A 21,248-nucleotide genomic window follows, 5' to 3' on the forward strand; every position below is an offset into this window, starting at 1 on the left:
ATGCAGACCCGACAAGCCATCCCCACAAGGAGCGTGGTACCCACAGCTCAGGGTTCGCCATTTTCACTGATGCAGCAAACGCTCTTTGAGCATGACGCTGAGTCCATGCAGAGTGTGGAAGGTATATCCACGAGCCAGAAGGCAGAGACTCAGGGCTGAGAGTGTTGTCGTGGACACCGACAAGAAACAAACAGCCCGGGAGCTACCGGAGTGCCGGGGGGTGGTCAGCGCAGTGGAGAAAGGAAGGGTGGGTCCTCTGTAGACCCCTCTGTCCTGCACCTTCTGTGATGGGTGCCAGAAGCCCATCTCAGGAGACCATGTCTCACACAGAGCTCGAGTCCCAGCGGAGCAGGGAGCGGGGCTTTGCCCATGTACCCCTGAAAGCCCACAAGGGTCAGAGATGTCCCGAGACTGGACACAGCCCAGGTCCATCCTGCCCTAAGGAAGGAGCTTTGCTGGGCTACCCCTTTCCTGTATGTGTCCCCAGGGGAGACGCTTGCCTTCCCCAGGGCTCCCGAGGTGTCTTTGTGTTGTCTGCAAATGCAGCAATGTTGCTAACTGACTGTAGCAGATAGAGATTCCTTACTGCTCAAAGTGGCATTCCTAAGCGTTCTGCAGTCCAAGGGGGCAGGCACCCTGGATGAGAATTGCATCCTTACATCCGTGGGACAGCACCTGAGCTGCTCCCTTGAGTCTGGGCCGCATCACAGCCTCATACTCCAAGTTCCAAACAGCTCTAGCAAAGCCTGCCAACTGCAAAGTGCCCGGGCTGCACGCGCAGCCCAGAACAATCTACGGTTGGCTGGGAGCTGAGTGTTTGCAGGATTTCTTGGCACCTGTGGTTTCTCACATTGGCCAGTAGCCAGGTGGCACGAGAAGCTAGGTTTATCAGGCACTGCTCTCCTGTGGAGGTAGCTGTACACGTCACACACAGACACGTGCACACACTCTTACCATGCATGCATTTTCACAGACAACACGTGTGTGTACACACGCATACACATGCATATGTGCACACATACAACACATGTGAACAGGCTCAGATACATTTCCACCACTAAATGCCACCGCTGACCCCCTGTCCTGCCTCTGCTGTGCAGTCCAAGGTTCGAGAGCTGGAAGAGAAATGCCGGACTCAAAGTGAGCAGTTCAACCTGCTGTCCCGGGACCTGGAGAAGTTCCGGCAGCACGCTGGGAAGATTGACCTGCTGGGTGGCAGCACGGTGGCCCCCCTGGATGTCTCCACGGCCCCCGGCAAGCCTTTCCCACAGTTCGTGAATGGCCTAGCCACTTCCCTCGGCAAAGGTAAATGCCTGGACTATCCGCCTTGCTGTGGTGGGGAGAGAATGGCCGTTGGCCGGGCCTGCGAGGGTGTGTGCAGGTGAAGTCGGTTTGGTAACACCTGGCAGAGGGTACAGGGACCCACCACCGCAGTGGGAAGGATGAGAACAGGGCCTCTCGCAGCCACGGGGCACACGGTGTACCCAGTACCTCACGGGCATCCACGAACGTGTGACCCACACATTTCTCACCTGTGAAATGGGCCCATTTTACAGGCGAGAAAAACCAAGGCACTAGCATGGGTCACACAGATGCTGATGAAGGCTCAGTCTGGGATGTGAACCCAGGAGTCTGGCTGCAGAGACGACACCGGTGATAACTCCACGCGGGCTTCTTGGCAGGGTACTCCAGTGCGCTGCGAAGCTCATTTCCTGTGTTAGTTGTTTTCCCTTCCTTCTCATCTCAGTAACCTGTTGGTGATGTTGGGACATGCTTGGAACCTCTGTTCCAGCAAAGGCAGTGGTGAACATGAGCCCTCACCCAGCACAGTCCTGCTTAGAAGCCAGGTGGGGAGAAACCCCCTGTGTATGCTGGGGGGTTAGTCTTGGTCGCAGGCAGAACAATCACAGGTGTCCTTTGATCAGAGTTCGGTGGAGGTGCCGTGTCCCGGCTGAAGGTTAAGTGGGATGCAGAGGTTAGACAGGTTTCATGGCCAGGTGTACCCACCTGTTTAAGAAGTTGGTTTAAAAAAATTAGGGGAGATGAGCATCTGAACCTCACTTTGGAATTCCGTAAAAAAGATAATTTGCAGATTTCTCCTAGTTCTTATCAAAATATATAAGTACCTTGAGTGCTTTTTATCATTAAAATAAGGAATGCCACTTGGGTCTTGTTAAAAAACGTTCTCCTGCCTCTCCCCTCTTCCCACACCTTCCCACACCCTTCGCTTTTGGTCCATGCATCAGAGAGAATGCGGGCTGGGGTAAGTGGCCATGGCTGTGGAAGGCCAGTGGGCAGGGACCAGGATCTGAGCGCTCTGCCGCTCATCTCCAGGCACTCATGACACGCGGGCTGCATGCCCTGCCCAGGTTGTGACATTGAAAGACAGACAGGACCCCTTGCAGAGCTCCTGCTGGCGGGCAGATGATACATGGGGAGCCTCTGAACCAGACGCTGCATGCAGACCAGGTGACAAGGTGGACGGTGATTTGGGCTCTTCTAGATGGTCCTGGAAGGTGGCTGCCAAGAAACCACATTTGAGCTGTGAAACCTGAAGGGTGGAGGAAAACAAGACAGTTTCAGTTCTTCCCAGGCGAAAACAGAATGCACGTGTCTCCACGCTCGCTCTCTCCCTCCCGCGAAGGGACACAGAGCGCCGCTCCGTGCCACAAGAAACGCACGGCTTCTGCTCTGGGAAACCCACTGAGAGTTGGGCCCAGAGCTTTTCCTGGGGGCTGCTTGCGCGGGCACCATGCCCACTGAAGCTCCAGACTCCCAGAAGGAAAGCAGGTGTTCGGTGTGAGCTGTGTGGTGTGCACAAGCCAGGCCTGCCTTTATCAGTCAGCGGATGTTTCCTTCCAGTGTAGAGGACATTTCAGAAGCTGAGTTCCAGACACCGGCCAGTGACCCACCTTGCAAGCTGGCCCTTCTGAAAACAGCAGTCGCAGGCCTGCCCGGTGAGCCCGAGGCTCACAGCACGTGAATGTGGAACCCACTGCAAAGCTCCCGGGTCAGGGAGGTGGGAACAGGGATTGGCCAGCATGGAAAAAAGGAATCTGATTAACCACGGCAGAAAAGGCACACTGAGTAAAACCAAAAAACCAAAGCGGTACGGCGCCTTTACTAAACCAGGGGCCACTTGGCAGAGAAGAAGGTTTGTGCCATGGCTTCTGTTTAATAACCGTCTGGAAGATGCACCCTCCTAATGAACCCGGCTCATTTAATCACTCTTTCCTGGCCCACCAGGGGTCCCCTGGCGTGACCCATGCCCGTCTCCCCTGGCATTGCCCTGGCATTCTCCTCACAGTGCATGTCACTTATGGTGGCGGACACCAGCGCCTCCAGAGAGCTGCTCCACAGCACCCCGATCCCACCAGGACACTCCTCCCTGCAGACAGCGAAGGTCCCTCTTCCAGGCCTCTGCTTAGGGTCTCCTCTTGTTTTATTCTTCCCTCACTGTCTGAAGGGGTTTACTTATTTTTGTACATTTTCCCCCTCTGTGTTTGCTTATTTTTGTACATTTTTTCCAACTTTGAGGTATAGTGGATAATTAGAAATCATATATTTAAGGTGTACAACTTGATCCTATGTAACATAAATCAGTTGCAAAATAATCACCACAGCCAAGCTAATTAACATACCACCTCCTATCCATGTCCTCACGTGGATACCTTTTCTTTTCATGGTGAAAACCCTTAAGATCTGCCTCCTTGGCAAACTTCAAGTCTATAATCCAGCATTTTTTTTTTTTTTTTTTTTTTTTGCAATGGAGTCTCACTGTGTTGCCCGGGCTAGAGAGCAGTGGTGTGATCTCGGCTCACTACAACCTCCGCCTCCCAGGTTCAAGCGATTCTCCTGCCTCAGCCTCCCAAGTAGCTGGAATTACAGGCACCCGCCACCATGCCTGGCTAAGTTTTGTATTTTCAGTAGAGACGGGGTTTCACCATGTTGGCCAGGCTGGTCTTAAACTCCTGACCTCAGGTGATCCACCTGTCTTGGCCTCCCAAAGTGCTGGGATGACAGGTGTGAGCCGCTGCCCTGGCCTACAATCCAGCATTTTAGCTGCATTCACATTTCTGTGCAGATCCCCAGAGCGTATTCATCTTGTGCCCTTCAACCAACAGCCCCCGGCCCAGCCCCTGGTAACCACTGTTCTGTTCTCTGCTTGTGCGAGTTGGCCTTGTTGAGGTTTTGCATGTAGGTGGGGGCCGTCCATGCCACGTTTGTCTCTCTGTGCCTGGGTTATCCCACGTAGCAGAGAGTCCTCCAGGTCCATCGTGTTGTCATAAAGGGCCAGGTGTCCTTCTTTCCTGAGGCCGGATAACATCCCATTGTGTTCGTATCTGTATTTTTTTACGTGTTCATCTGCCGCAGATCTTCCTCCCACACTGACCTGAGAGAGAAGGTGGTGGAAGGTGCAGGGCTGGCCGCAAGACACAGAAGGGGTCCCAGGCGGATGTTCCGTCACTCACCTGTGCTTTCACCCAGGGCTCCTCCGGCCTGTGGCTGGGGCGGCCACCAAGGGACTCGCGTCCTGTGTGGGGAGGCCCCTCTGACAGAGTGAGGCTCTGCAGTCAGTGTGGGAGGCAGGCGTTGCTCACGGACCAAACTGTCCCTGGCAACCTCCTAGGAAGGAGTGCGTTGGGGAGAGGCGTGGCCTCTCCTATCCCCACCTGCCCCCACCGGCACAGCCAGTTTTCCTTCCAGTATGGGAGCTGGGTTTTTTGAGTCAACATTTTTTTGAGCCATATTTTTCTAGAACATATGTATTTTGAAGCATTCCCATCATGAGAGAGGGTGGTGTTCGCATCTCGAGGGGCCAGTGGGAGCCAGCCCCGCTTGAAGGCACTGCATGTTGCGTTTCTAATCTCACCTTCTCTTCTCAGGCACAGCGGCAGGTAAAAGCTTCCATGGGGATTACGTTATGTTTCCCTAGAGAGTTAGTTTTGGATAAGTTCAGTGTGAACGCAAGGTGACTGCTGTATTCACATCACCTTCATCGGCTGTGCCGTCCCCTGCTGTTCACCATGGCAGCGGTGTCAAGCAGGAAGGGCTAAGTTCTGCTGCCGTCACAAACATCCCCCAGTCTTGGAACGCCGAAGGACAGTGTGTCCTCTCCGGAAAGTTCCCTGGCCACTGTGTGGGGAGGAAAAGTGGCTTTTGCCCACAAGTGGAGCCTGCCACGGCCCTCAAGTTTCACTGGTCCAGGTGACTCTCGTGGCTGGGAGCAGAGGAGAAGCAGCAATGCCAGTCGGAACTGGAGAAGCTGCAGCAGGCCCTGCTCTCGGCTGGGTTTCTGAGGCTTCTGGGAGCTGACTCATTCAATGTTCACTTTGCACCTGCTGCATGCCAAGCCATGTTACAGTGAATAAAACAAGGTCCTGCCCTCCAGGATCGGATGTTCTCACAGGGGACCCGGGGGCAGGGCTGCCCCAGTTCCAATTCCCTGCCGTGGTGGTGCTGTCCTGCTGTTCACTCCAGCCTGGAGCTGTGGGGCCTGCCAGGGACGGCTCCTAGGGCAACCGTTAGTGGAACATTCCTGATGGCTTTTTAAATCATTTTATACTTCCTGATTTGGACTCAGCAATTCATATTCATCAGTGAGGTGACTGTTACGATGAGACAGCTACAGAGGGACCGAGGACCCCAGGGAGGAGGCGTCGTCGTTCCCAGTAGCGAAGAGCTTGGGAAGGAAGCAGTCGCATCATGTTTCACACCCGGGTCCTGGTTAAAGGGCAGCGCTGTCGTCTGACACGCAGGCCAGCGTTAGTCACAGTGCTCAATGCTCCTTTCCAGGCAACCAGGACAGGGCTCAGCAGCCCCCGAGACCCCAGGAGGATAGGATGGGATGAGAACTACTTCAGTCCTTGCAAATCTCTCATCAAGAGTATATTTTTAGCCACAAACCCACCTCTTCGGCCAGTTAGGACTCAGTGGTTCACAAGTGACAGCAAAGCCACCCTACACTGGTGTGAGCAGAAAGGAGCCTGTCTGTCACCTGGAGCAGGTGAAGAGCCAGGATGCAGCTTCCGGTACATCTTGCACCAGGGGCTCCAAGCCCATCGCCAGGATCCACTTTCCCTCGTTCTCGCTGTGAGCAGGTGCCGTCCTCACGGAACGCTCCTCTTGCAGGTGCAGGAGGTTGGCGGCTTCCGTGAGCTTCACAGCCGCTCAATTTTAAGCCAAGGAAAGGAGCGGCCTCTTTGCTGTCAACTCTCCTTTAGTTCCCTCTGCCTGGGCCAGTCCTCGTCCTGTGCTCCCAAAGAAGCATTACCACCAGGGTGAACCTGCCAGCTGGACGGGCCCAGAGCTGAGGGTGGGGTCACACCAGCCTACATAGATGGTGAGCAGGAGACGGGTGGACCCCAAAATGAAACGCAGCGACTGTTGTCAAAGAGGGGAAAGGTACCCCGGGTAGGCACATGACCAATGCACTTTTACGATGTTATTTGTATATTTGTTTCAACTTGTTTTAATGTTCGTGGCCAGGTCAGGAGAGCGCTATTGGAGGCAGCTCTGCGATCGGTGAATACATCCGGCCCCTTCCGCAGCCTGGTGACAGGCCGGAGCCTCTGTCCGCCAAGCCCACCTTTCTGTCGAGATCCGGTAGCCCAAGATGCAGATCTGAGTCAGACGTGAGTCCCATCCCACAGGGGCCGCCGGGCCTGCCTGTGCCAAGTGTGTCTGGTGTGGATGTTGGCCAGTCTGTCCCGTTTTTCCTTCCCCATCCTCCTCCCTCTCTTCCTTTTGGTTGGTTCTTCCCTTTGCCCCTGTTAATTCCCTGGCCCGACTATGTGCTGGGATGTAGGGGCCCCACTGTGAACACAGGTGTGGTCCCTGTTCTAAGGGGGAGCAGAGAGAACACTGGCGAGGCAGCGTTTAGAAAAGCAAATCCCATCGAAGGGTGCAAGGATGACACTGCGAGGCCATTGACACCGAGCTGGCTGGGAGGGGCCTGTGGAGGTCAGGATGGGCCCTGCGAGTCCTGTCCTGTCGCACTGATGGGAAGGGGCTGGTGTGGCTGGAGAGGGGGCGGGGGCAGGGACGAGCTAAGGCCGGAGCAGAGGACAGCGCTTGGCTTTTTGTCTGAGTCCGAGGTGAAGCCACTGAAAGCTGTTAAGGCAGGGGGTGATGTGGTCTAATTCCTGCTTCAAGACTGTTCCGGCTTGTGTGGGGAATGCGCTGGGGGGAGTGAGAGTGGAATAGCTGGGGGGTCGTGCACATACTGCTCAATTTCACCCCCACCCGTATGAGAAAAGGCCACGCCCGCTGACTCCCAGGATTGCTGTAGGAGACACTGGGTGGAGCCCCCACACTCCACAAACCCCCAGACAGGAAGAGAGGGTGGGGGCTGGGGGGACATGGCAGCTCCCACCACCTCCCCATGTCGTCCTTCTGAGGCGCTGGGCATGTCACACGGTGGTGGGGGGCCTCTTCCATAGACTAAGCCCCTGGAGGGCCAAGTGTCCAAAGCAGCATGCAGCTCTGTGTCTTCCACGGACCCCACAGGACCTGGCGCCCTGAGTGTCTCACGCCCTGAATTCTGTTGGGGGAAGGCCCTGCCTTTGAGCCTTACCTTGCTGTTTGGGGACTGGGTTCTCCACAAACACAGAAGGAGCCTGTGTGATAAGGGGTGCACACTGAGGGACCACCTTCCTTTCCGGGCTCATATGTGGGGGTGTGGGTGGCAGTGCCTCCTGGGAGTGCCACAGTCTCAGGCCGTCTCTCCTGGGGCCCAGGAAGCTGTGAGGGGCTTTCCCGTTGCCACGGGAATGGGGTGGGACACCTCCAGCTTCCATAACCTGCACACCCATTGCCTTTTTCATAGATGGAGAATGAACGGAATTCCAATACCTCAAAGCAGAGATACTCGGGGAAGGTCCACCTCTGTGTTGCCCGCTATAGGTAAGTGCGGCCTCTCTGCATCCACCAAGCCCTGGTGAGTGGGGCAGATGAGCTACTGGGTCTGGGAACACTCGAGGGGCTGAGAAGTTCGCTTCTCCCAGGGCACGAGGAGAAGGTGGGATTTCAGCCTGGTCTGGAGGCTGAGCAGATTCGGTGGAGAGAGTTTGGGTGGCACGCAAGTCTCCCAGTGCTGCCATGACAGCAGGTCACAAACTTGGTGGCCTGAAACCACAGATTTCTCCTCTCCCAACTTTGGGGGCAGAAGTCTGAGATGGGGGTATCGGCGGGGTCTCACCCTCTGAGGGCTCCAAGGAGGGGTCCTTCTTGCCTCTTCTGGCTGCCGGGAGCCCAGGTAACCCTGGCTTGTAGCTGCGTGGCTTCGGTCTCTGCCTCCATCCTGCCCGGCCGCCTCCCTGTGCCTGTTTCTGTGTGTTCTCCCCACTTCCTTTAAGGATGCCCGTCCCTGGATTGGAGTCTGCCCCACTGCAGTATGACCCAAGTCCATCACATTCGCAAAGACTGTTTCCAATAAGGTCCCGTTCACAGGTGCAGGGGCTTGGGCATGAGTGTCTTTCCAGGGGACATCCCGCCCCCGAGAGCGAGAGGGGACGTGTCCAGAGCCCCAGTCTCCCACCCCCGAGAGCGAGAGGGGACGTGTCCAGAGCCCCAGTCTCCCACCCCCGAGAGCGAGAGGGGACGTGTCCAGAGCCCCAGTCTCCCGCCCCCGAGAGCGAGAGGGGACGTGTCCAGAGCCCCAGTCTCCCGCCCCCGAGAGCGGGAGGGGACGTGTCCAGAGCCCCAGTCTCCCGCCCCCGAGAGCGAGAGGGGACGTGTCCAGAGCCCCAGTCTCCCGCCCCCGAGAGCGAGAGGGGACGTGTCCAGAGCCCCAGTCTCCCGCCCCCGAGAGCGGGAGGGGACGTGTCCAGAGCCCCAGTCTCCCGCCCCCGAGAGTGAGAGGGGACGTGTCCAGAGCCCCAGTCTCCCACCCCCGAGAGCGAGAGGGGACGTGTCCAGAGCCCCAGTCTCCTGTCCCCGAGAGTGAGAGGGGTGCGTCCAGCACCCTGCTCTCCTGCATCCTCACCCTCTGCCGGGCGCTGCAGGCTGCATCTCGCTGCGATAACAGCCACTGAGTGGGCTTCCCTTGCAGGGGCCTTCAGTGCTCGTGCTCGCTGAGAAGTAACGAGAGCCAGTTTTGTCCCGCACACCTCTCAGGTCCTCCACGGGAGCCTCCGCAGGGCGGACGTGGGCGGGGATGAGAGGTCCCCCAGGACTGCACTACCTGATTGAAAGGAGAGCAAGCTGCAGCCAACTCTGCCTGCAGGCGGACACTTGGGAATTTATCAGCCAGGTGCAGCAGCAGGCCCAAGACACAGCAGTTCGCCCCCATTTCCTCACACTCGTGAAGACCCAGTCTTTTGTCTCACAGATGCTCTAGCAGCTCTGAGTGCGGGCTTGGCCTCAGGCTGACCTGACGGTATTTTGGAGGCAGATATCCCTGCCCTTCAGCTGGCATCGGGCAGCCAGAGTCCCCCGTGATCTGTTTAGGGACCAACCTTCAGTGTAGATCCCACGCTCACTAGATCCTTAAACTCTGCTCATGCAAAGGGAGTGACTCTTGATTTAAGCCAATCCGTACACCTTGAATACCTTTTGCTTTCTGCAGCGAGAGCTATTTCTAACAACTGTTAAGAGGATCAGTGGATCATGTTCTGCTCGTTGGTAATGTGCCAATTTCACCAATGCAAACCCATTTCCGAGGTTCAGGTAGCAGAAGCACTGGGTAGCTGTCCCTGGGCTGTGGGCTCCCCAGTTCGAATCCGGCCTGGGCAGATGCGAATGCTGGTTGCACCCGGGTGGGGGCAGGCCCACCATCCGCTCATCTACCACGGTGCTGGAGGACAGCATCACAACACTGAGAGGCTACTGCACGCAGACACACAGGGCCACAGTCGGCGGGGCCAGGATGAAGACCCAGTCCCACCCCTGGCTCCCTCAGTCCCGTCCTTGCTGTGTGTGGAGCAGGTCCAGGCGCAGCCATTCACGGAACCCTCAATGCAGCACAGGGGCAGCGCCGGCTGGTGTCCTCTGAGCCTGGCACATGCTGAGGTGGCTTCCCAGACAAGCAGAGGCTTGGCACACCACAGACGCCTTCCTTTCCAATCATGAGCCTGGTCCAGCGAGGCTACCACATGTGACCTACGATGGCCAAGCTCAGAGGACCACTGGGCTCGCGTTCCTGCCACTTCTGTGGAGAGGGCACGGCTTATTCCGGGGGAGCTGCCCTAGAGCTAATGTCCCCCGAGGACCGACCCGCGGCTGGTACGAGCCCAGAAGCGGGGACATAACGAGCCAGCACATCCGCCTCTCCCGCGGCCATCACCAGCCATGGCCCACGCACATTCTCCTTATCTCACTCTTTCAGTGGCATTCCCGTTTTACTGGTGATGGATTTATGCCTTTTTTTTTTTTTCCTGCCCAACCACCCTGAAACCAAACCAAGTCAAATTGTGAGGGGCATGTAGTGGCTGGTCCCCGAGAGAGCTGGTTCTGAGTTTTCTGAAAGCCCTCAGAGGCCCTGGGAGGTGGCCTTGCCGGTAGATGTAGGTGGGGGGGGGGGGGCGGTTGTGTTTTCCGCCCTGGGTCTAATCAGTGTCTCCTCTTGCTGCCATTATTCAGCCACCTGCTTAGACGTTTCTGGAAACCGAAAGCCTCCTGGGCGCTCACGCTGGGTGCCGAGCGGCCTCTCCCCACCTTCCATGCAGGGGCTGCCTCGGTGTGCATGTCTCCTCCCTTCCATCTGGCACAGTCTCCGCCACAAGGAATGCCTTGCTGAGGGCTCCTGGGGCCTTCCCACCCGAGGTCCAGGGTGAAGCTGACACATTCATCACCATCCTTCCTTTCGTCAGCTGTACGGTGAGATGGTCCTCACCACACAGTTCACCCATTTGCAGTGTGCTGCCCAGGGCCACTGCTGTGCTTGCAGATGCCACGGTCACATGTGGGAGGCTCCCATTGCCCCCAAGGACCCATTTCTGTCTGTGATCACCCATCCCTCTTCCCCGCCTCCGGTGCTGAGTGACCCCTGACCTACCTCCGTCTCAATCGAGTCCCAGTTCCCGACGTGTCCCGTGGCTGCATCCATGCAGTACGTGGCAGCATCTGCCTGAGCACCCACGAGGTTGGGTGGCCTCCAGGGCCCACACGCAGGCGCACCCACGAGGTTGCATGTGGTAGCCTCGCTGGACCAGGCTCATGATTGGAAAGGAAGGCGTCTGTGGTGTGCCAGGCCTCTGCTTGTCTGGGAAGCCACCTCAGCATGTGCCAGGCTCAGAGGACACCAGCCGGCGCTGCGCCTGTGCTGCATTGAGGGTTCCATGAATAGCTGCGCCTGGACCTGCTCCACACACAACAAGGACGGGACTGAGGGAGCCAGGGGTGGGACTGGGTCTTCATCCTGGCCCCGCCGACTGTGGCCCTGTGTGTCTGCGTGCAGTAGCCTCTCAGCGCTGTGCCACTGATGCGTATCATTTTTATATCATAATTATAATATCACGGTGCCTGGCTGTCTTCTCCAGCTCTAATGTTGTTTTTAACGAGTTACTCACTGTTATTTTTAGTTAATTCACCTTTTATGTAGAAAATCCTCAATTCATCTGAATTTGTTTCATGTGTTTGATTTTCCAAGTTGGACACGGCTTTGAAAATTATTAATCCCAATACGCTGAGGACTGGAGAATATGGATACTCTTATATTCCTGGGGGTGGGGTGGGGGAGGGTAAAATCATGCATCTGTTTTTCTGAGCATTTTGACTATCCACACCCAAGACCTTAAAAATGTAGGTGCCTTTGACCAAACAAATATATTTCCTAGGATTTATCATTAGGAAGACATTGTGGAAGTGTGCAAAAATATGTTTATAAGAATATATAATGCAACACTATATTAGCCAAAAGTCAGAAGAAACCTCAATGCCCAACATTAGGAAAATGGTTAAATAAGGTATGTTAATATGTTCAGTGGAATACTCTACACCCATTTAAAAGGCTATGATAAAAATAATATTTCATGAGGTAGAAGTACAGAATGCTATTTTTAAGGTGAAAGAATAAGCAGATTGCTAAATAGTGTATATGATTCTGTTTTCACTAAATTATATTATTGAAAGATTATAGGGTTAATTTTCTTCACATTTGCTTGTTAATTGGGAGATGTATAGTTATGTGAACAAAATGTCAGAATCATAAACCTGGTATCTGATGCAAAGAGTTCTGAGCATGTAACTTTGTTTCAGAATTGCATTTTTACTTTAAATCTGTGTGTGTGAGCTGGCAGTGGCCTGGATTTCCACTGTACAGAGAACTCATCAGCCCCGAACGATCATGGGGGTTTGTAATTCCCTAGGAGTGGGAGAGAAGCCGTGTACCTGCCCAGTGTTCTGCGGGGGCAGGGGTGTGGGCTGTGTCCTCCAGAGCCTCTAACGAAGTAACTGTGTTTTCCCTGCAGTTACAACCCCTTCGATGGACCGAACGAGAACCCCGAAGCTGAGCTGCCCCTCACGGCGGGAAAATACCTCTACGTCTATGGAGACATGGATGAGGATGGGTTCTATGAAGGTCTCTGTTGGAACATGGCTGTGACGGACGTAGGCTGGGCTGGTCCACCCTGCAAACCACTTCATCCAGGGCCCTGATAGACGGGCAGGGCTCTCACCGTGCTCCTGGCCGCCCAGCCCTCCGCTCTGACCCTTCCCCACTCCATAGTTACCAGGTTTCCCCTCTTCGATGACTGGAAAGAAACCTGAGTGGGGTTTCCAGTGTTCAGCTCCAAGTTGACCTCTGACACATGGTAGATGTTTTCTGCTCATCTCTGCAGAGCTTTTGGCAGCTATTCCCAGACGCACGGGGCTGATGGACCCTCTGCTTCGAAAAGGGTCTGTCCTGCTCTTGTCTTTCAGCCCAGCTCCCTTGGCGTCTCCCAGAGGCATCCTCCTGGCAGAGCCTCATTCTGGTCCAGGTGATCTCATGGGAAGGTAGCCCTTGGCACCTGTGGAAGGCCATCCATCTCCTTGACGTTGAGGCACTGTTGTCAGCTTAGGGGGTGACCCCAGGTCATCCCTGCTAATGCCCTCGAGGTCTCCTCTCCAAATTGGAAATCAGGGAATGTAAATCCTCCGTCTGAAACGCCCCACCTTTTGTTGCCTTTTTAGCTTGAGAATAAACATGTAACAGCACCAGCAGTTCATAAATCAACGTTCCAAAAGATTTGATTCCCTAATTCCCGACACATTTCAACTGCCCTGGACAAATAGCGTGGTCTTGGCTTCTTCCTCTTCCCCCCGAGCAGATGGAATCGTTCTTGCGGAGCTAGTTTCTCTTTGGTGACCTCGTGCTGTTTTCTCAGAGCCGATGGAAGCCCCGGGGGCTTTTCCCGGGTGTTTAACTGGGGTAAGGTCGTGTAGGCGTCCATGAGCAGGAGCCCAGCAGGCGAGCTGCCTTGCTCACCACTCGCTCACCAGCAGCTCTTCTTGGCTCTGGATGGTCCAGCCAAGAACTCTCATCACAGCTGGTAGCAATTTGAATTCTTCCCATCAGTCCACATTGTCACCACTGATTTTCACATAAGCACAGAAATATGTGCCCAAGACAGCTGCCAGAAAACCTGTGTTGAAATCTCTGGAGCTTTCTCACCAGGCATTGAGTCCACAGAAGCTTTCCAGGAGCCTCTTTGCAGGCAGGGATCAAAACTCAGGACTCCACTGTCCGTGTGACGGCAGGAAGCTTCCTTCACCTCGCTGTGCCTCAGCTTCCTCTGCTATAGAATGGAGATAGTAATAGTACCCACCTCATAGAGGGTCTGTGAGGATAAATGAGGTAATAGATATGAAGGTCTTAGGACAGAGCTTAGCACACAGTAATTGTTCAATAAATAGTAGCTATCACTATCACCACCACCATTATAATCATCCTCATAGTCACCATCACCATCTCATCACCACCACCATCGTCGTCATCGCCACCATCTCCTCCAAACTAAGGAATTTTAAATAATGCATCCTCAGTGCAAAGGATTGGCTCTTGCAGACCCACACCCTAGGTGGAGGTTTGGAACAGAGTCCAAGTCCTTCTATTTATTTTTTTAGAATCCAGGACTAATTAAATGGTTGACATGTCTTCGCCTGGCCCACAACACATCACATGCTCCCCCGAGGCAGGGGGTCTTTTGGGCACAGAATTCAATGCTCAGCATTTCCCAGCCCCTCTCTGTGGGTCTGTGGGTGCCTTGTGATGAATTGGGGGAAATGGTCCATTCTGGGTCTGTGCTGGGAGATTATCCAAATTGCTTCATCTTTGAAGCTCTGAACGCTTCTCCATTTTCTGGCCATCTGCTGTTAGCAGCCTCGCGAGCCCTGCTAAAGCACATAGAAGTTAAGAGTTTCACAAAATACGGCAGTCCCCACTACATCCACTCTTAGCCACGAGAGCTACTTGGACATATTTTTTGCAACTCAACTTGTGGTTCTGACACCAAATTGATAGTTTTGTTTCACATGAAATTGGACACGTTGTGGAATCGTTACGATGTGCCCAGTGTTTTTCAAGGGGGACAGGAAATCACCTTTTAATTCTTATACTCAAAAATCATAGTAAGATGTTTATTTTCTTAATCTCCAAACGCCACTGAGTTGACTGACTCGTCCTTCTAACAAATCTTTCCTGTGCACGGTTGTGAGCCAGCTGCCACTCTAGGGCTGGACATTCACTCGTCGTGAGATCCCTGCTGTCCCCGAGTGGTGTTCGTGTTAGGAGGGGGTAGTCAGTGTAGGTACGTGGACACACAAACATGACAGTTTCAGGTTGCGATAAAGATCATGGAGAAAAGAAGACTGGGCCATGGGGCTGGAGGAGCTGGCTCTTTAGATGGTGGGTGTGGAGCTGGCCCCAGCATGGACTCCTGGGAACAGTGGCGGAGCCCTAGGGCAACCCTGTTGCTCTGCCTTACGGTCCTGGTGGGGGAGGTGGGAGTACGCTGGAGGTCTCGGGGCCTCTGCTGTGTTGGCTGAGTGATAACTCTGTCCTTGTACCCAACAGGAGAGCTCCTCGATGGCCAGAGGGGTCTGGTGCCCTCCAACTTCGTGGACTTTGTGCAGGACAACGAGTCGCGGTTGGCAAGCACGCTGGGGAACGAGCAGGATCAGAACTTCATCAACCATTCCGGCATCGGCCTGGAGGGAGAGCACATCCTGGACCTCCACTCCCCAACCCATACAGACGCGGGCATCACCGACAGCAGTGCCGGGACCCTGGACGTGAACATCGACGACATCGGAGAAGACATCGTGCCTTACCCTAGAAAAATCACCCTTATCAAACAACTCGCCAAAAGTGTTATTGTGGGCTGGGAGCCCCCGGCGGTGCCACCAGGATGGGGAACCGTGAGCAGCTACAACGTCCTGGTGGACAAGGAGACGCGCATGAACCTCACCCTGGGGAGCAGAACTAAAGCCCTCATCGAGAAGCTCAACATGGCGGCCTGCACCTACCGCATCTCCGTGCAGTGTGTCACCAGCAGGGGCAGCTCGGACGAGCTGCAGTGCACGCTGCTGGTGGGCAAGGACGTGGTGGTGGCCCCTTCCCACCTGCGGGTGGACAACATCACGCAGATCTCCGCCCAGCTCTCCTGGCTGCCCACCAACAGCAACTACAGCCACGTCATCTTCCTCAACGAGGAGGAGTTCGACATCGTCAAGGCCGCCAGGTACAAGTACCAGTTCTTCAATCTCAGGCCCAACATGGCCTATAAGGTGAAGGTTCTGGCCAAACCCCACCAGATGCCGTGGCAGCTCCCGCTGGAGCAAAGGGAGAAGAAGGAGGCCTTTGTGGAGTTCTCCACGTTGCCTGCAGGTGAGCCCTGTGTCCTTCCATGGGTCGCCCGGGGCGAGAACAACAGGTGGTCACCCTGCTCGTGGGGAAAGAAGGTGGGGCAGGCAGAAGCCGGAATCCCCATCCCGACAGCATGACCCTGGAAAATCCCTTAGGTCACCCATGAAGCACAGAACGTGTGTGCGTGCACGCGCGCAGGAGTCCTTGGAGCATGTTAGGGACCATGTTGGCAGTTTTTCTTTGAGTACTTGCATCAGCAAGAGGCTCATCCTACAAAAGACAGGAGGGAAGTGAGTGCCCCCAGGGAACATGGCTGCATCTTCTGTGTCACACGCACCCCCGGACACATACTCATTGAGTGGGATAGTGCCTGGAAGTGCCTACACGCCTCTCGGAACCATTCCTTCTTGTCCTTGTAAATAATAATAATTATTATAAATATATTATTATTATTATTATTATTTTGAGATGGAGTCTCACTCTGTCACCCAGGCTGGAGTGCAGTGGTGCAATCTCGACTCACTGCAACCTCCTGATTTCAAGCGATTCTCCTGCCTCAGCCTCCTGAGTAGCTGGGATTATAGGCACCTGCCACCGCACTTGGCTAATTTTTGTATTTTTAGTAGAGATGGGGTTTCACCATGTTGGTCAGGCTGGTCTCAAACTCCTGACCTTGTGATCTGCCCGCCTCAGCCTCTCAGAGTGTTGGGATTACAGGCAGGCGCCACTAAGCGTGCACACGAGGCACACGACGCCTACATGGCTTGTGTAAAAGACACGTTTCATCACAGAAGGTATTTTCTCCGCAATGTAAACTCCAGTGTCCTTTTCTGCTTCCTCCACTCAAACGGGGAGTGTGATGAGCCCCCTTCATTTCTTGGGGGAGACGGTAGGGAGGTGGGGTGAGTGTGGACACCTCCTTCATCTTCTTGCTCTCCTACTCGCCAGGGTCCCAGTGCTGCTGAGTTACTGGGCAGCCAGCACCCCCACCTCCAGAAGCCTCCACTGCCCACTCTGGTATTCGTGAAACCTTTGGTTCACTAGAGCCTGACAGAGCAGTGGTGTCAGGGGTAGGTGGGACAGACGCTGCCTGGGGGGGACTGCATGTCCGAGGGGACAGACGCTGCCTGAGGGGGGACAGCACGTCCAGGTAGCAGCTAACTTAGGCAGGGTCAGTTCATCTGTGTTACACGGCGACATTTTATTTCCTCCCCAACTGCCCGGAGTTGATCAAGAATGCTGGGATAATGAGGCCACCTGCTTTTCACGGATGCCTCCTGCGATGCCTTCTGATGAGTGCTGGGGGTGAAAAAAGAGAAACACCAGACACAGGCACTCCATGGGGAGTCAGGAGGTAAAGGGCACATCTCTTGGGGCCTTCAGGAAAGGCTGCCCTGGAACTAACTTTGAGATGGAGAGAGTCAGGTAGAGGAGGGGCCTTAGCACAGAGGTGGGGCCCCAGGCTCACCCCAGTGACTGGGAACAAGGTCTCAGAGTGGGAAGTAAACTGGAGGGACATGTCTGTGTTGGAGGAAGAGGGTGTAGTTGGGACAATCACACATAGGTCAGCATTTTTCAGAATTCGTGTCCAATCACACCCCATGTGCCATCCCCCATGGTCTTGGGTACGGCCAGGGTTAGCCATGCCCGGGGATGGTGGTGCAAGGTTGTGGTTCTTCAGAGTAACACAGCTGGTGGGAGATATGGATGTGTTTATACTCACACCCCACATACAGCCCCACAGACCCACATACACAAGTACATATACACACCCACAGACACCCCCACAGACCCACATACACAAATGCACACCCACAGACCCACATACACTCACACACACCCCCCCCACAGACAGCCCCACAGACCCACAGACTCGCACACATATACACACACACAAATACACACTTATACATACATACACACTCACAAACACGTATACCCATAAACACATATATACATACACATGCATCCACATACACACACCCACATGCACACACACGCCCACACATCTACACACATACGTACACTTACATCTATACACACACCCCCCAACACACACACATATACACACATGCACACATGCACACACACACATATACACACATACACACATGCACACACACATATACACACATGCACACACACATATACACACATGCACACACACACATGCACACATGCACACACATACACACATACACACATGCACACACACATATACACACATGCACACACACATATACACATGCACACACACACATACACACATGCACACACATACACACATGCACACACACATACACACATGCACACACACATATACACACATGCACACACACATATACACACATACACACATGCACACACACATATACACACATGCACATGAACATACACATCCACACACAAACACACCCACATATACACATATGTACACATACACACATACACCCATACATACACATTTACACACACACACGTACACACACAGAAATGGATTCTCAGGTTCAGTGATGTCATCAGACCTGGTCTCTTCATCTTCAGTTTTGCTCAATTTCGTGGGGCGGTAAGATGGGGAATGTGAGGTCCAGGCAGAGGGTGGAAGGAGAGAAAAGAGAGAAGGAAAGGTGAGAGGACCAGGGGCAGGACGGGGGATGGGGGATTGCTTTCCACCAAGATCTCTCTTCCATTTGATCTGCCAAATGCCGGCATCTCATTGGCCCCCTCTGAGCTAATCGTGTGGCTGCCTGGCCAGGCCTGAGACCCCTGGGCAGAGGTTGCTCTGCCGGGTCACAGAGACTGAGGACAGGTAAGGAGATGGTTCCACAGACACTTCAGGTTTGCATTTCCCAGAAGATGGTGACTAAATGCCAAATTTAAAGGAAAAGGGCAGCTGTGCATCCTGGTACCTGGCTGTACCCCAGCCCCACCCTCCCACCTCACCACAGTTTCTGATGTGCTGTCAACACTGTGTCTTCTCTTTTTCCCTGGTGACTTTACTGAATGATCTTGTTTTCAGGTGACATGGGCGGAGCCCAGTCATGGCTCACCTACCAGGGCAGGGCCCTCAACACCTCCTTTCCCTTCTGTCCCCTCCCAGGCCCCCCAGCACCCCCACAAGATGTCACTGTCCAGGCTGGGGCAACCCCCGCCACCATCCGGGTCTCCTGGAGACCACCTGTGCTGACGCCCTCCGGGCTGTCCAATGGCGCAAACGTTACCGGCTACGGTGTGTACGCCAAAGGGCAGAGGGTGAGTTTTGTTGGGTCCAGCAGGGGCGGGGAACTTGTCAGGCTCTAATGCAGCAGGGACGGGCCTGGTATTTGCTCCGTGAAGGAGGCAGGGCCTGCTCTTCCAGCCCGGATCACTGGAGGCACCCTCAGCCCCGAAGACTCCATCACTGTACTAAGCACCACCCACCCCACCCCAAGGCCCCTTCCTCATTTCCAGCATTCCCCCCACCTCCCTCCCCTCCCTCATCCCCTTCCCTGCTCTGCTGTGGATTAAAAATGCAGGGGCCAGAGAGGGGACCCCCAGTATCAGAGCATTCTTGATTGATGACTGCCTTGTTCATTTCAACAAACTGGGTCTTAGCAGGATGATACCCATGGTCAAAGGCACATCCCGCCTGGAAGCACTGCTGGGTCTCTACGCTAAGAGGTGGCCAGGCCTTGACTCCAAGAAATGGGTATATCCCTGGTGCCTGGCGTAGGGAACCAAGGACACCAACCCCCTAGCCCGGCCTGGGGTGAAGTAGAAGCGTCTGCCCTCAGGAAGGGCTTGGGAAAGCAGCCGCTCCTCACCGTCCCCCGCTCTGCCCTGCGGGAGCAGGGGTGACTGGGAAACAGGCAGCGCGTCTGCCTGAGCCGCTTCCAGCTGACTCCTGTGCTCTGAGGCGGGAAGCCCCCAGCATGGGCCCTGGCCCCTGCAGAGGAGGCCCTCAGCCCTGCTGTCCCCCAGCAGTTGGAAGCCCACGCTGGCCTCTGCCTGAGCCCCTCTCTTCCCTCCAGCTGTGGCAGTGTTAAACCCGACACTCACTCCCCTCTCTGGCCCCTGCGTCTACTCAGAATGGGTCCAGAGGATGGGAGATAAACGGTTGACGTCCCTGGCCTCATGGAACCTCCTACCACTGATTGGGTCCTGGTGCTTGAGGTCTGTGAACCTGTCCCTGCCCCCTCCCGGCAAGACTTCCTGGAGCTTCCATATCTGGTGGGTGGTTGGAGTTGGAGATCGCTGGGGGTGATCCTTTGCACCGGGCATCTGGGCAGACGACTGGCCGGCTCCCCATGCAGGACCGTGGGGCTCATCTCAGGCAGCCCGCGAGCCCGCTCTGCTTGTCCATAGGTGGCTGAAGTCATCTTCCCCACGGCAGACAGCACGGCTGTGGAGCTTGTGCGGCTGCGGAGCCTGGAGGCCAAGGGCGTGACCGTGCGGACCCTCTCCGCCCAGGGCGAGTCCGTGGACTCTGCAGTTGCTGCCGTTCCCCCTGAGCTCCTGGTGCCTCCTACCCCTCACCCGAGACCTGCACCCCAATCAAAGCCATTAGCAAGTTCTGGAGTCCCCGATACCAAAGACGAGCGCCTGGGTCCCCACGCCAGGATGGACGAGGCCTGGGAGCAGAGCCGTGCACCTGGCCCTGTGCATGGGCACACGCTGGAGCCGCCCGCAGGCCCGGGAAGGCGGTCGCCCTCACCCAGCCGCATCCTGCCGCAGCCGCAGGGCACCCCAGTGTCCACCACCGTCGCCAAGGCCATGGCCCGGGAGGCCGCGCAGAGGGTGGCCGAGAGCAGCAGGGTAAGGCTGAGGCTTCCACCTCAGTGGCTCCTCAGTCCCCGAGCCCCATGGGACGGGGCCCTGTCATCTCCCCAGCCCACGGAGGGGGACTGCATCCCAGCTTGCAGGGAGGGGGGCCACGCTCAGCCCATAGCTTTGCTGGTGGACTCTGTCATGTGCCTGACCCTGATTGAGTTAAATGGTGTTTTTAATTTACGAATATGTAACTACATAACTAAGGAAATGCCAGGCACTTGCCTGGCTTAGAAAGCAGGCTCAAAAAAATCCAGACAAAGGTCTTGGTGTGTGACAAGGGATCTGAGAGTTGCCCGGTAGAAGTTGGCCGGGACCCACTTTCCTGAACTGGGCTCTTCCTGGTTTTGCTGGCTGCAGAGTCCTAGGTTCCGTGTGTGTGTGCATGTAAATATATATACACACACATGCACACGTGTCTATATATGTATGGATGTGCACCCACAGATACACATATCTGTATGCGTCCTCACATACACATCTGTACCTATGTGTAGAAACACATGGGCATACAGGTCCCTGCGTACATATTTGCATGTCTCCTAACTGAACTTTTCTGGGTCCAGGAGAGAGCGTTTGGATTGTGGTAGGGCCATGTTCCAGATGACATGTGCAATGGGACGTGAATTTTTGAGAAACTGCCTGCAGAGTAATG

General features: G+C 55.0%; 1 protein-coding gene across 5 annotated transcripts in view; it reads left to right on the forward strand.

The window, feature by feature from the left end:
* RIMBP2 (RIMS binding protein 2) overlaps positions 1-21,248 on the forward strand; it is a 332,648-nt gene that overhangs the window by 272,023 nt on the left and 39,377 nt on the right. For all 5 annotated transcript variants that reach the window (XM_033220100.1, XM_033220104.1, XM_033220103.1 and 2 more), the window contains exons 7-13: positions 1,101-1,305; positions 6,490-6,635; positions 7,829-7,905; positions 12,411-12,520; positions 14,996-15,808; positions 18,888-19,039; positions 20,132-20,581. In XM_033220100.1, coding sequence (XP_033075991.1) covers positions 1,101-1,305; positions 6,490-6,635; positions 7,829-7,905; positions 12,411-12,520; positions 14,996-15,808; positions 18,888-19,039; positions 20,132-20,581 — 1,953 coding nt within the window. The remainder of the gene's footprint in view (positions 1-1,100; positions 1,306-6,489; positions 6,636-7,828; positions 7,906-12,410; positions 12,521-14,995; positions 15,809-18,887; positions 19,040-20,131; positions 20,582-21,248) is intronic.

This window comes from Trachypithecus francoisi, unplaced genomic scaffold, assembly GCF_009764315.1.
Source record: "Trachypithecus francoisi isolate TF-2019V2 unplaced genomic scaffold, Tfra_2.0 Lachesis_group11, whole genome shotgun sequence".
Taxonomy (NCBI): Eukaryota; Metazoa; Chordata; class Mammalia; order Primates; family Cercopithecidae; genus Trachypithecus; species Trachypithecus francoisi.